A 14,940-nucleotide genomic window follows, 5' to 3' on the forward strand; every position below is an offset into this window, starting at 1 on the left:
CCTAACATAGGTGGTTGTGAGCAAGTGTCTGTGACTTGGGGTATTGCCTTCTTGTGGTGAGAGGAGGGGGGCGGGGGCACAGGCACACACTCTCGTCCTCTTGCATGTGGGCGAGGCGGCCCGCCCATCCGCCCACTGGGGGCCCCGGCCAGTGTGCATCCCGGGGCTGCACTATGGAGTGTATGGGCTTGACTGTGTGGTTGGCTATTATAACTTGGTAACTGGGAACCACCATCAACAACTATCCTACATGCATGACTTAGAACTAGGAGCCTTACTTGAGAATCAGTGCAAAAATCAAAATAAACAGTAAAAATAAAACTAGGACCTGGGTAGCTAGCATGTGACTAGGAGACTCCTGCATGCGACGTAGCGCATGACTTGAGAGGTGTGGTGCAGGTGGGTGGCGAGGGTGGGGTGTGGCCCAGCACCCTCACCAGAAGATCTGTGAGCCAGGCGAGGCCCCACCCTGGTAAAGGCGGGGCTGCGGCAGCATCGCCCGCTATCTCACATGGCCGCGAGTTCACAAGTCATCCTCTGGCTCGAGGAACCAAACAAACAAGGTGAACAAAAGTAAACTATATACAAATCGGGAACATTGGGCTGTCGGAAAGATCTCATCATTGTTACTGGAAGGCATGGAAAGGCACAAATGCTTTGTCTCATAGATATTCACAATAAATCAAGGCTACAACATTTGGACAAAATTTGAGACATGCACCTTCAATATTTGTATCATGATAATATTAAAAGAATGCCCATATAACAGTCCTCCATCTTAGCCTTCTCTGAACATGTCTTCCTCTAGTGTCCAGCCTGAGGCCGCTCACTCACTGGTATATACACAACTCTAGCTTCTAGGTTGCTGTGGGTGGTGTTGTTGTAGCTGAGGTCACAGCATTTGATGCTGCGTTTGAGGTTGCTGCGGATGAAGAGGCCACAGCTGTTGATGCTGCAGCTGAGGTACCTGCTGCTGAGGTTGCAACAGCTGTTGAGGCTGCAGGTGAGGTTGCCACAGCTGTAGAGGCTGCAACTGAGGTGGTTGCAGCAGAGGCTGCATCAGCTGTTGCTACTGCAGGTGAGGTGACGGGTGAGGTGGCTGCACGAGCAGCAGGTGGGAGTGGGGATGGCGGGGCCGCCGGGGCCGGGTGAGGGCCGGCCGGGGCGGATCCACACCGCTACTCAAGCTGCTCCAAGAAGGTCGGAGACTTGAAGTACTCAGGCACCTGCTCGTCCAGGCGAGCGATCACCTTGTAGATGGCCTTCTTCCACGACTGCTCCTGGTCCTTCTGCTCCTGAATGGCCTTGTAGAACTCCCGCAAAGTCTGCTCGACAACGTACCGGAAGTGCTCAGGGATCTGCTGGAAAAAGATAAAATTAATGTTGGTACTTACTTAAACCTTGGGGTTTTATAAAATATTAAGAAAGATTTTTATCATGAGTTCATAACCACATGTACCAGTATAGCATTCACCTTAATTAGCTCATTTTTCTCATCTTATTCTCTCAACACCAATCCGCTGTATCCACTGAACTTTACATTAGGAAATACAGGGGAAGGCACGACGCAAGCCTTTATTCCGATGACGTACCTTATCATTTTATAATTACTAGTTTTAAACCAATATATTCAACTTCGGGATTTTTCGAACTGAATGTGTTTGATACGGCCTTTATTAATGTCTTCATATAAGGGTGTTCCCCAGTGCTGAATAACGTCGTTAGTTGAACTAAATACAAAATACGTAATCGGCATGGAGTATCAATCCCTTCAAATCAGTGACGTGTTTTGTTTGTTATTACTGCTACTATCTGATGAAATAAATCTGTTAAGGAAAAGTTCTCTCATACTGAAGTACTGTAGTTCAGGAAGGCTGCATCTAATCCCTCCTCTTCGAAAAATTTACAAAATAAACCGTCTGAAGGTACTGTGAATATGATGAAAAAGACCGTTGTACAGGGTGTTAACAATGTGAATAAAATTAATATATACGGCATGGGGTTGAAGACGTTAAAAATGTGATTACTATTATATATATATATATATATATATATATATATATATATATATATAAATAAAATCAGACTGAAGTGGATCTGCGATGTAAAATTGTGAATGAAATGAAGGAACACATGATCTGGCAGAGGGCGTTGCCAAATCCGAGGCCACCCAAATAACAAACCTCAAGGTGGTTGTTGCGGTTGTAGTGGAGGTTGAGGGCACGGATGATCTCGGACTCCGAGTTCACCACAATCTCATCCGAGCTCTTGATGCCTTCGCTCAGGTGCTGCCGCGCGTACTTCTCCATCTGAATGTAGTAGAACTCTCTGCGGGCAAAAAAAAAAAAAAGGTCAGAATGTGGCTGCACAGGTATGGGAAGATGAAGTTTGTGAAGAGAAAGGATGGGAAGAAATGAGATGCGAAGGGAAGAGAAAGTAAAAATATGGTACAGCAAAGTTATAGTGAGATGAAGCAAGGTACAGTACGGTAAGGTAAGAAGAAAACGCAAGGTAAAGTAAGGTTAAGTCAAATACAGGAAGGTACGAAAAACAGTTAATTAAAGGTAAAGTAAAATAAAGCTAGCTACCACAGGAGAATATATCAACTATACATACACACAGGCGTAGACACAACAAATGATTAAGACATAATTCTTAAAATTGACGAAACATGACCGTCATGGCAATATATCCTATTATTTCGTCTTCCTTTTTTAAATAGTTTCCATCACCATCATACCTCTTTGCATTACCTATCCATCCCAGCAACTTATTTTTCTTGCTACCCTCCACCTCTTCTTTTTCTCCCATATTACTTCCCTTTCCCAACATTATTATCGCCATTTTCACTAACCCTGTTCTAGCTATTCGTCTTCCTCCTCTTAATATTTTCCTTCGTTAACTGTACCATCTTCATTATTATTTTCATTACCACTCTTTCCTAAATCATCTTTCTAACTTCCTCTTCTTCCTTCTCCTTCCTCCTCCTCCTCTTCACTTTTCCTTCTCCTCCCTCTCCCTCCTCCTCTTTTTCCTCCTCTTCCCCATAAGGAGGCCAACACCCGCTCTGACCCAGCTTAGAGCGATGCGGGACCCTTACCATGAATATTAATACTAAACAGCACAAACAGGTGACAAAAAAAGGGGAGAGAGAGAGAGAGAGAGAGAGAGAGAGAGAGAGAGAGAGAGAGAGAGAGAGAGAGGTCAATAATGGAGAAGAAACCTATAAATTCATAATACATTTTGATTACCAGTAAAACTTTTCCCTAAGGTGTGTGTGTGTGTGTGTGTGTGTGTGTGTGTGTGTGTGTGTGTGTGTGTGTGTTATCAAACGACTTTTTATCTGATTCAGAGCAGTTATCTTCGACGCCTCGTCCTTCTTTCCCCTCCGCTCACTCTCTTGCTGTCTCGGGTCATGAATGTGTGTGTGTGTGTGTGTGTGTGTGTGTGTGTGTGTGTGTGTGTGTGTGTGTGTGTGTGTGTGTGTGTGTGTGTGTGTGTGTGTGTGTGTGTGCGCGCGTGCGTGTGCGCGCGCGCGCGCATTGTCGGCACACCCACATCCCCTCTCTCTCTCTCCCTCTCCACTGATCATCACACAAACGTACTTACGAAAGAAAAACGATCAACCACCAAGGAAACGGCAGAGAAAATAAAGAAAGGGAAGGAAAGAGAGATGAGGGGGGAGGGAGCGTAGTTAAGGTGAACACAACTACAGATGAAAGATAGTCAGGTGTTCAGACAAGAGTTACACCTGCGATACCCCCCTCCCCCCAACTCACCCCTCCCACTCACACATATGTACGTATTGTCTGTAAGTTGAGGATGAGGTGGGTAGAGTAAAATAATATGTTATGGCATAGGAACCCCTCGGCTTTCATCCATTTTCCTTTCTATTACTCTCGTTTTCGTTTCCCGCTCCTCCGCCGCATTCCCCCCTCCCCCCTACTCAGTTCTACAATGCACTCATACGTTATAATTATCACTACCTTTTTTGTTCGCTAGTCTCAAAATGACATTCTTCTCCTCGACGTTTATCATTAGTAAAATAAGTGAAATACAGCTGAGGGGGGGGGGAAAGAGAGAGAGAGAGAGAGAGAGAGAGAGAGAGTGACTGGGAATGTGGAAAGATCAAAAACAGGAACGAAAGCAAAGGCAACAGGCAAGGCAAACGAAGATATCAAAAACAATACCCAGAAAAAGCTAATGAGAAAAAACAAGAGGAAAAACATGAAAAAAAACAGGAATACAAAGAAAAATACTGTAGAAAAACAACTGAATGAAAACAGAATCAATACGCGTAAAAAAAAAAAAAAAAAAAAAAAAAACATGGCAGGATTACTGGAAAATGGAATTGTACGTAAAGAAAAACAGAAGTACAAGAAAAATAAATACATACTATTAACCCCCAAAATAACCAGAGGGCAATGCAAATGGACGCTACCTGATTTTAAAAAAACAAACAATGTCCCACATCATACTCCATTCTCTCTCTCTCTCTCTCTCTCTCTCTCTCTCTCTCTCTCTCTCTCTCTCCGATAAAAAGTCAGCATATAAACACAAACACACAATGTCCCACTTCATACTCCTCAGCTCTCTCTCTCTCTCTCTCTCTCTCTCCGAAAAGACACATGCACATAAATACACTATGCTCCACTTCATACTGTATAATATACTCTCTCTCTCTCTCTCTCTCAGGACGCACCACGGAAGGGCATTTTACCACCATGGGCCTGACTCCTAATTCTCCTACGTGAGCGGCAGGGGCGACGGAGGATTTGAGACGGAGCTGGATGCTACGAAGATTAATATTATCGAGGAGGGACGTCAGGGAGGGCTTAATCGCGATCTGGGTTTGGGTGCGAAAGGATGGCAAGGCGGATGGGGAAACAGGGAGGGAGGGCACGAAAGGTGGATGGAAGTAGGAAGAGAAGACGGAAAGGAAGAAAGTGAGAAATGATGATGATTGGATGAATGACGGCTGGTACAGAGAGAGAGAGAGAGAGAGAGAGAGAGAGAGAGAGAGAGAGAGAGAGAGAGAGATTTGGCAAACACGAAAGCTTCCTCATGAAACCTCTCCACCCTTTGAACTTTCTACCCACTCTAAAAATAAATAAATACAAATAAGTAACAAAAGCCGGGTAAACACAAAGGTACAGGTAAGGATGGAGACATAAAAGCAGCGTAGGAAACAGGTCACCATATATGACGTGGAAGTTAGGAGATAAGAAACTTGCTAGGAGACAGCTAAATTTAAGTAGGAAACATTAAGGGTGACAAATAAGCTAAAAGACGGGTAATTTGGCAGGACGGCAGGAAACCAAGCTTGGAAACACGTAGCTTTGGAGAAAGATAATGAGACAGAAACTGGAGGTATGGGTTAATAAGGAAAGAAATAAGGGTGACAGGTAAATAAGCTAAGAAATAAGGGTGACAGGTAAATATGCTAAGACTGATAACTTGGCAAGGAGACAAGGCAGTAATCCTGGAAGCACATAGATTTGCAAGAAGAAAAGAAACTAGGAGACGGGAAAGTAGGTTAGGAAACAGGTGAGGGTGGTACGGTACACTAACGCATGTGTGCAATGACAATATTCAGGTTTTGAGAGCAATGGGGGGAGGTTGGGGGGAGGTAGGGGGAGAGAAAGAAGCTGGTGGGAAAGGGGGAGATAAGGAGTGAACTGTGTGTGTGTGTGTGTGTGTGTGTGTGTGTGTGTGTGTGTGTGTGTGTGTGTGTGTGTGTGTGTGTGTGTTTGAGCAGAAACAGGGATAAACAGGATCGAGGGGCGGGGAAAGGATGAATGCACAAAAAACGTATGTGATCTGAAAAATGATAGAGAGAGAGAGAGAGAGAGAGAAATATAAAAATCCAAATATAATAAGAAGTAAATAATAAACTGAAAGAAATCGTTTATCCCGGATGTTTATCATATGTAAGGACTCAAATCTTCACGCAATGCTCTTGTTAACACACACACAATGCTCTTGTTAACACACACACACACACACACACACACAATCACCTCCGTATTCTCTGGTTCAAAATCCCAGACGTAAGAATGGCGACTACTTATAAACTCCTTTCTTAAATTCTCCTTATCTCCTTTACTCATACCCTCTCTTTTCCTTATTCTCCTCCTGCATTTCCTTCGTCTCATTATTATTTTATTAGTATAGCTATCCTCCCTCCCTCCCCCACCCCTCTCTCTCTCTCTCTCTCTCTCTCTAAGGCAGGGAGTTAATAGCCAGAATTTACGTCCCTACGTTCGCCCTCTCCATTTGTCGACGAGGATGCCCGAGGAGGGGAAAACTGGGGTGATGGATGCGTAGGATGGTTAGTTACGCCGCAATCACCTGTTTTATACGCTAGGTCGCTTTTTTTAATGTGTGTGTGTGTGGGGGGGGTTTAATCACGATGATGTCACCTGTTTTATCATTATGGTCTTTCGTAGTCAGTCGAGAACATGAAGTGGAAAACGGAGAAATTAATGAAATGGAAAGAAAACAGAATTATGGGAAAATGAGAACAAATCACACAGCAGGAGACACAAGTATAATATATATATATATATATATATATATATATATATGGAAAGGAAAAGGAAAGAAAAAATGACGATATAAAAGTAAACGACAAAGTAGGGGAAATAAACGTAAAAGCAGGTCGGCGGGACAATAAAGGCAGGCAGGGGAGAGACGGAATACAAGAAGAGAAAGAAAATGAACAAGGATGCGAGAAGAGGCTGAAGGTACGGTACAAGGGGAAAAACAACAGCAATATTATGAAACAGAAATGCAGGCTTGAGAGAAGTTACTATAAAAACACGGAAAACTTCACCAAGGAACACGGTACTATGAGAAGAAAACAGGATAGCCTATGCAAAAGGGCAAATATAGATGAGAAAACAGAATGGGAACAGAGCGCCGTATAAAGAGAGGAACATGAAAAAGTATGTAAAAACTAGAATTTAAAAAAAAATGAATCTAACGAAACCCATAACTATAAAGGATGAAACTAATGAAGAGACTAACGAAAGAATAGTAAAACCAACAAATACTATAAAGCTAACGAAAAATTGATAAATTTAACGAATAGCAGATAAAATATGAGCTGTGGGTGATGTTAACGACGTAATTATGAACATACATGCAAAACTGTCAAAGCTATAAAAAATAAAAAAAAATGCAGGAAAACTAGAACGACACGGGCAAAACTAAAGGCAACATTTCAAAACTACCGAAAAAAAAAAAAAAACAATCGACAGAAGGAACAAAAACGAAAGGTAAAGAAAAAATTGAAAACATCTATAACCAACCATGAAAAAGGGCAAAACAACGGAAAATCTGGAACTAATGAAGACCTTTACGTAAGAACCGAGAGTGAAATTATGAAAACCGTGCACTGAGGAGGTGGCAAGAAGAGAACATGCTATAGAAGGGGGCGAAAATTAACGAAAAATTGCAAAAATAACGAAAAAGTGCAAAAATAACAAAAAATGAGGCAATGTAATGAGAAACAGAAAACAGCAATGAAGACGAGAAAAAAAAAAAAAGTGACAATCGAGGCGGGAGAAGGCGGAAGTGAGAGGAGGGGACGTTATCCTGCGAGCCTGTACACAAAAACGAGTCACCCAGCCCGCCATCTTGCTCCGGAGTCAAAACAACGCGTTAATTACACCAAACAAGAGAGCTCGTGGCCAGATAAGACCACGAAAGTTTCCTCCCTCCCTTTCCTCAACCCTCTGCCGAAAAAAAAAAAAAAAAAAAACTCCGTAAACGACTCCTGCGAGGGTAATTTGGCTGAGGATAAATCTAATGCCAGCTTGAATGTGAAATGCGGCCCAGTCAGCACTAATGAGGAGTAAGAAATCTCCCAGGGTCTGATAAGCCACCACTGCCTCAACATCATAACCCCCTCCACACCATCCCTTTCCTCCACTCTCCTCCCCTCCCTTTCCCTTCCGTGCCCCGCCTCCCTCTCCTCCCCTACCTTTCCTTCCTCCCCGTCTCCCCCACCTATCCTCCCAACATTTTCAACTCCTTCCTAGCCCCCCTCCCCCCTTCCTTCCTCCCCATCTCCTTCGCTCTCTCCCCTCCCTCACCCCCTCCATCTCTCGCCCTTTCCTTCTCCCCCCCTCCACTACTCTTACTAATGCAATGCTCGTCTTAATGATTGTTTATACCGGCTCTGTGGTTGGTAGCAGGAGGAAACTGGCGTGGAATGGGCCGGTATGATCTATGGAGGAGTGTGGCGTAATGTGGTGGGCTGGTATGCAGTGGTGGTGTGTCGTGTGTACATGGTGAGATGGTGTGGTGTGTACATGGTGAGATGGTGTGGTGTGACTGGTGAGCTGGTGTGGTTTATGTGGTGAGTTGGTGTTGTGCAGTATGAGTGGTGATGTAGTGTGGTATATAACGAATTTTGAGGTGGTGTGGCGCATCGTTCAGGGTGGTATGAAGAGATGAAATGTGGTGTGGGATGTGTTGTGGCGTATATCATCTCAGGTGTGGTGTAATGTGCAAGTTGTAGTGTAAACTGGGCTATCCTATGGTGTTATGGGGAGTTACCGTCTAAGGGTGTGAGCTAAGTTTTCTGATGTGGTGTAATGTGTTATGGCAATACCCTATCACCCTCTATGTGTAAAAAAAAAACAGATATCAAATATAACTACAAAAGAAATAACCATAAATCTCTCTCTCTCTCTCTCTCTCCCTCTCTCTCTCTCAGCCTGCGTACTAATCACCACAGGAGCTTGATGAGGCCTAGTCAAGAAAAATGTCTAGGAAATATGAAAAAAAAAAAAAAAAAAAAGGCATCCGATAAAAGTTTACCGTAGGGCTTGACAAACGGGGAAAGGAAAGGGTTGAGAGAGAAGAGGAGAGGCCGGAGGGGGGAAGGGGAAAGGGGGAAGGTGAGTTTTCTTCAAGCAGGATGCCCTACGTACGATAATTAGAAAGGAGAGAAAGGAGATGTTACGAAAAATAAAAAAGAGGAGGAAGCGGAGGAATGATGATGAAAAAGGAGCGAATAGGGAAGTAATTAAAAGGAAAAGTGTTGCTGACAACTTGATTTTATTTTTAAAAATCGAATCGAAAAGATGAAAGGAGGAAATTAGGCAAAACGAGAGAGAGAGAGAGAGAGAGAGAGAGAGTCAAGACTTGGATACCTACTTACCCAGTCTCCTACATCCCTACTTACATCCTTACCTACTAGCCTACCTAATAAGCATACGTGTCTTTCTACCAGTAATCCTTTCCGTGAACCTATCTACCTACCTACCAACCTATCCGTCAGTCTATCCTTCCCTTTCCTAACTCTTAACTTAACTTACCACCCCCCCTCTCTCTCACTAACCTCCCTACCTTTGCTTCGACATGCCTCCCACCCTTCCTCCCTACTTCTACCTCCAAGCTTCAAATGCATCCGCCTTACCTCCCCATCCCCTCCACAAAGTAAACCCCTTTTCATTAAATCATACCCTTACATAACACACCACCTTTCTCTGAATAAATTAGTCTCCCCAGAAAAGACCCTGTTTATTCCACATCTTGAAAAAAAGAAAAGAAAATGAACGTGGGAAGAATCGAGGCGGAAGAATGGATTAAAAACTGTCTTAAAATATATTCCCAGTTGGCAACCTAGTCGTTAAGGAGCTACTTGAGAGAGAGAGAGAGAGAGAGAGAGAGAGAGAGAGAATGGTTAGTGTGTGTGTGTGTGTGTGTGTGTGTGTGTGTGTGTGTGTGTGTGTGTGTGTGTGTGTGAGAGAGAGAGAGAGAGAGAGAGAGAAGGAAGACAGGGATAATGAGAACGAAGGAGAAGAAAGAAAAAGAGGGTGAAAACAAAGGGATCACGCGCTAATGAGGCCACGGTGCCATAAGGGGGGGTAAGAGAGAGAGAGAGAGAGAGAGAGAGAGAGAGAGAGAATGCGGAACGACAGCAAACATTATCAGAGTACTTCAAGTAACGAATAATTTACCTAAAATGTGAATAACACGAAATATCAGCATAATACAAATACACACACACACACACACACACACACACACACACACACACACACACACACACACACGCAAAGACATGAAAAATGAATAATATCAAGATCTCCGAAAAACCATAAAAATGAACGAATAAGAACTGACGTGCAGATGACAGGGAAAAATAAGACGAAAAAAAAAACACAGGAAAAAAAAAAAAGTAGAAACGAGTCAATGGCGTCTCTAATCCAAATATCGTTTAATTCCTGCTCTAAGAGGTGATAATTATGTCTCCTAATAAAATCGTCCCCAGAAAAAATAAATAAATAAATAAATAACCAGCATCGTGGTGAGCATGCTGAAGGAAGTTGTTTTTAATCGCTTATGTCAGAGGTTTTCCTTGAGCTGAATTAAATCGTCCAGAGGTAGCCAGGAAAAAAAAGACCGTATAGGAGTTAATCACATGGGCGAAAAATTACGTAACTCTTTAAATGAAGATAAACGGAACGACTGGGAAGAAAGGAACGTGGAAAATAAAAATGTCTGACTCAGATGCATAACCGTTACAGCTGACTAACTGACTAGGGAGGAGGGTGGGAGGTGAAATGAGGGAGGGGAGGGGAGAAGGGAGACCAAGGAGGGGGTAGTGTTGAGGGAGTGAGGGGGGGAGATGTGGAGGAAGAGAAAAGTAAGAGTAAGTAGAAGTGACGAAGGGGAGGAAGGCAGGTGAGAGGAGTCTGGGAAGCAAAGTGATGAGAAAGGGAGTAAGGGAGCGAGGGAGGTAAATGGAAAACGAGAAGAGGGAAGGGGAGCTGGAAAGACAATGAGAAGATGGAGAGAGTGAAAAGGGGAAGGAAGACAGGGGAAACAGAAAAGGATCAAGACGGAAAAGGGGGAAGAAAAAGTCGAATGGAATAGAGAATGGAGGTAAACTACAATAATGGTAAGATGGGAAGAGAAATAAAGGCGGAGAAGAAACAATAACAGAAAGGGGACTGGGAATGGGTGAGACTGAAAATGAAAAAAATAGAGGCAGGGCCGGATTAGAAAATGTGGAGGATGGAATGGGGGGGAAAGAAAAAATACAAAGAAAACGAAAGTAAAGAATGATAAAAACAGAAGAGGAGGAGCACATGGAGAGAGAGAGAGAGAGAGAGAGAGAGAGAGAGTAACGGAGGAGGAGTGAGAGAGAGATGGAGGGAGGAGAGGAGAGAGAGGGGAGAGGAGAAATCAATCCTGAGGAGCACAACTCTCCCCCCAGTCTTTTGTACACTCAACTTCCTCCAGGGTGAAGGAGAGGCTGCCTCAAGGGTCGGCCAAGACGCTCTCTCTCCCCCTCACCCCTCTCCCCCACTGCATTCACCCCCCCCTCACTCCTCCACTGCATTCACACCCCTTCCCCTCCTCCACTGCATACACACCCACTCCCCTCCCCTCTCCTCCTCCACTGCATACACTTCCCCTCCCCTCCCCTCTTCCACTGCATTCACCCCTCACCCCCTCGCTGCATTCTCCCTCCCTTCTTCACCCACTCGCTCTCCAACTCTCCCTCCCTCCTCCAATGCGCTCTCTCTCTCTCAACCCCTTCTTTCCCTCTCGCCACGCTTACGTATTTGGCCCTCCTCCCCTTCCCCTCCCACCCCGTCTTGCATTTCTAAGATGTTGCATTGTGAGAGTGTATGCGCTCGTGTGTGTGTGTGTGTGTGTGTGTGTGTGTGTGTGTGTGTGTGTGTGTGTGTGTGTGTGTGTGTGTGTGTGTGTGTGTGTGTGTGTGTGTGTGTGTGTGTGTGTGTGTGTGTGTGCGTGCGAGGTCCGGTTTCCTTACATGAATATCGTAATATACACTGTGTGCATAGTATATATATAGTTTGCGCGGATTTCTGTATACACTTGTTCTTGTGAGTAAGCGTGTATGTGCATCCGTGTATATACAAACGTATACATACTTATAAGTTAAGCATTTGTGTGTACAGGTATGTAGAAGCGTGTATACCAGTTGTGTAAGCATTTATATATGTGCGTGTGTACGTGTGCGTTCCCTGACAAGCATGTGACGTCACACCGGCAGCCTCGCCTACCCCTCTCATTTTTGTTCGTCCAATTCTTTTTCCCCCCTCCATCCTTCCCTCCCTCCCTACTTACATCTCTCCCTCCCCCCCTCCATCACTACCTCCCTCCTCCGTCCCTCCCTCACTATCTACCTCTCTCTCTCCTTCCCTCCATACCTACCTTTCCTCCCTCCCTCCTTCCCTACCCACCTCCCCTCCCTCTCTGCTCCCTAATCAAGCTCTCGCTGCATCCCTCCCTTGTAACCCTTCTACTCTCTCTCTCTCTCTCTCACACACACACACACACACACACACACACACACACACACACACACACACACACACACACACAAACATCCATTCCTCTTCAGTAGCTCTCACTCCTTTTCCTTCCTCCCTCACCCTTTCCTTTACTTCTTAATCTCTTCTTCCCTTCTTCCATCTCTCCCCTCCTCACTCTACTCTCTCTCTTCTTCCTCCTTGCAACTCTCCTTCCTTCGTCTCTTCCTGCCTCCCTACTCTTCCCTCCACGTTCTTTCCATTTCCCCCTTCCTTTCTTCTTCCTTCTCCCTTTTCTTCCTTCGCTCAATATATTCCACCCTCTAGCTCCTTCTCCCTCTTGTTTCATTTTAATTTCTCTTTCCCTAAACTTCATTCCTCTCCCCACTTCTCCCTGCCTCTCTCGCTACACATTCCACCCTTTAACTCCTCTCATCATGCCTCCTCTCCCTCTCGTCCCCCTTTTCTTCTTCTCGCCCTCTTTCTACTCCCCCTGTTCAGTCTCCTCTCCCATTCTCTCTACCACATTCAGCCATTTTTCCTCTCCCATTCCCTCCAATTTCCTGTCTACCTTCTTTACTTGCATGTACCCCATATCGCTCCTCCTCCCTCTGTCTCTCCAGCGTTTCCTTCTCCTCCCCGGTCTCCCCATTCTCTCCAGTTCTCCCTCCTATCCAACCTACTGTCTCCTTTCCCTCATCCTTAGTTCCCCCTTCTCTCCCTTCCTCTCTCCTGCTCCATTTTCTCCCCCTCTTCTCTCCCAGTCTTCCTCCTCTCTCTACTCCTTTCCATCTCTCCCTTTTGCCCTCCTCTGCTTTCTCCCTTCCTTCTCTCCATTCTCCCTTCCTTCTCTCCATTCTCCCCTCCTTCTCTCCCTCCCTCCACATTCCACCCTCTAGTGGACATCAAAGGGGGAACATAATAAGATAGAGTTGAACACCAAGCCATCGCAAGCAGTTAGGACACCGCCACCATCTCTCTCTCTCTCTCTCTCACACACACACACACACACACACACACAGCCTCCTCCAAGCAATCAATTCCCCTGCTTCTGCTTCTCCCCTGTGCTTTTTTGGATAATCGTGGGTGAAGTTTACGTAATTAGAGAGAGAGAGAGAGAGAGAGAGAGAGTGTGTGTGTGTGTGTGTGTGTGTGTGTGTGTGTGTGTGTGTGTGTGTGTGTGTGTGTGTGTTTCAGTGACTTACACAGATTAACAAGTCTGTATTACCCTGGGGCAAAACTCTTAATTAGGGAGACTCGGGATTAAGGAAGAGCTGAGTACGGGTCACTGCACCACTGATAAGAAGGTCCGGATAAATGAAGCTCCGGATAACTGAAGCTCCTGATAAATGAAAATCTTGATAACTATAGCTTCGGCCGATAACTGATTTCTGGATAACTGAAACCCCTGATAAATGAATCTCTGGGTAAATGAAAGTTCGGATAAATGAAGTCACAGATTACGAAAAATTCAGATAAATGAAGTTCCGGATCACTGAAGCTCGGTAAATGATGTACGGCATGGGTCCCAAGAGTAATGCGACAATGCTCTCTAAGGTGAATATACAGCAGCTGCGGATAACTGAAGGTCCGTATAAATGAAGCTGCAAGTAAGGGAAACTCTGAATAATTAAAGACCTGGAGACATGAAAATCTGGGTAATGAGATGTAGGTATGGATAAAGAAAATTGCGTGAGTGAAAATCTGGATAACTAAAGGTGAGAACAAGTGACAGAAAATAAATATCAAAATGGAAAGCTATCAGCATGTGTAAATAGACAGAATGTAGGGAATGATGGATATATAACAGGTATTCAAAACTGACAGAGAGCAGAGATATACGGAAAGAATGCACGGAGTTACCGACAGCAAACAAGAATAGAAATGGACAGGTAGCACGACCAAATGGAAAAAGTAGGGACTAATTGCCAACAAACATGGAAAAAAAATGGACAGAAATCACTGAATGCATGGCCAACTGGACAGGAACAACGTAAGGAATGAAAGACAAAAATAAAAGGAGAAAAAATGGCCAGAATGCACGGCCAAATGAAGAGAACGGAACCATCGACATCAGGGTTCGGATTAGGAAGACTAAAGACCTCAAAAATTTCCTTATTGATTTTCTTCGCTAGGCTGGGTTCTTCCCTCCCTCCTCCCTTCCTTCTAATTTTCCTCCCACTCTCCTTTCTCTTCCTTCTGTTTTTCCCTCCTACTTTCTTCCTCCTTATTTCCTTTCTTTATTCCCCCCTTAATCTTTGACTAAATCTCTCCTCTCTCCTACCTCCTCCTCCCTCTCTCTCAATATTTTCACTCTTTGAGTGCTCATCCCTCGTATTTCCTCCCTCATTCCCTTTCCCGCCTTTCACCTCTTTCCTCAATTCTTGTTCCTCACCTCTCTCCACCCATCCGTCTTTTCTCCACCTAATTTTCTCATTCTTTCCCTCCTCTAACCATCTCTTCATCTCTTTTCCTCTCTCCTCCATGCTTCTCACTCCGTCTCACTCTCCATCTCTTCTTCATCCATCACCATCCTGCCACCTTTCCTCCATCCTTTCTCCCTCTCCATCTTTCCTCCATACTTTCTCCCTCTCCATCTTTCCTCCATCTCTCTATCTTTGTCTCCGCGTCGGGCCTT

The 14,940-nt window shown here is 44.6% G+C and overlaps 1 protein-coding gene across 1 annotated transcript in view; it reads right to left on the reverse strand.

Moving 5' to 3' along the window:
• Nucleotides 1-1,090: 1,090 nt before the first annotated feature.
• The window catches only part of pros (homeobox protein prospero), a 69,394-nt gene continuing 55,544 nt past the window's right edge, over nucleotides 1,091-14,940 (reverse strand). Inside the window, exons 4-5 of the mRNA XM_080281330.1 lie at nucleotides 2,184-2,328; nucleotides 1,091-1,358 (exon numbers count right to left, since the gene is read on the reverse strand). Coding sequence (XP_080137456.1) covers nucleotides 1,179-1,358; nucleotides 2,184-2,328 — 325 coding nt within the window. The 3' untranslated portion in view covers nucleotides 1,091-1,178. The remainder of the gene's footprint in view (nucleotides 1,359-2,183; nucleotides 2,329-14,940) is intronic.

The sequence above is a fragment of the Coenobita brevimanus genome, chromosome 89 (genome assembly GCF_032717465.1).
Source record: "Coenobita brevimanus isolate Jiangsu-jjx chromosome 89, ASM3271746v2, whole genome shotgun sequence".
NCBI classification, from domain to species: Eukaryota; Metazoa; Arthropoda; class Malacostraca; order Decapoda; family Coenobitidae; genus Coenobita; species Coenobita brevimanus.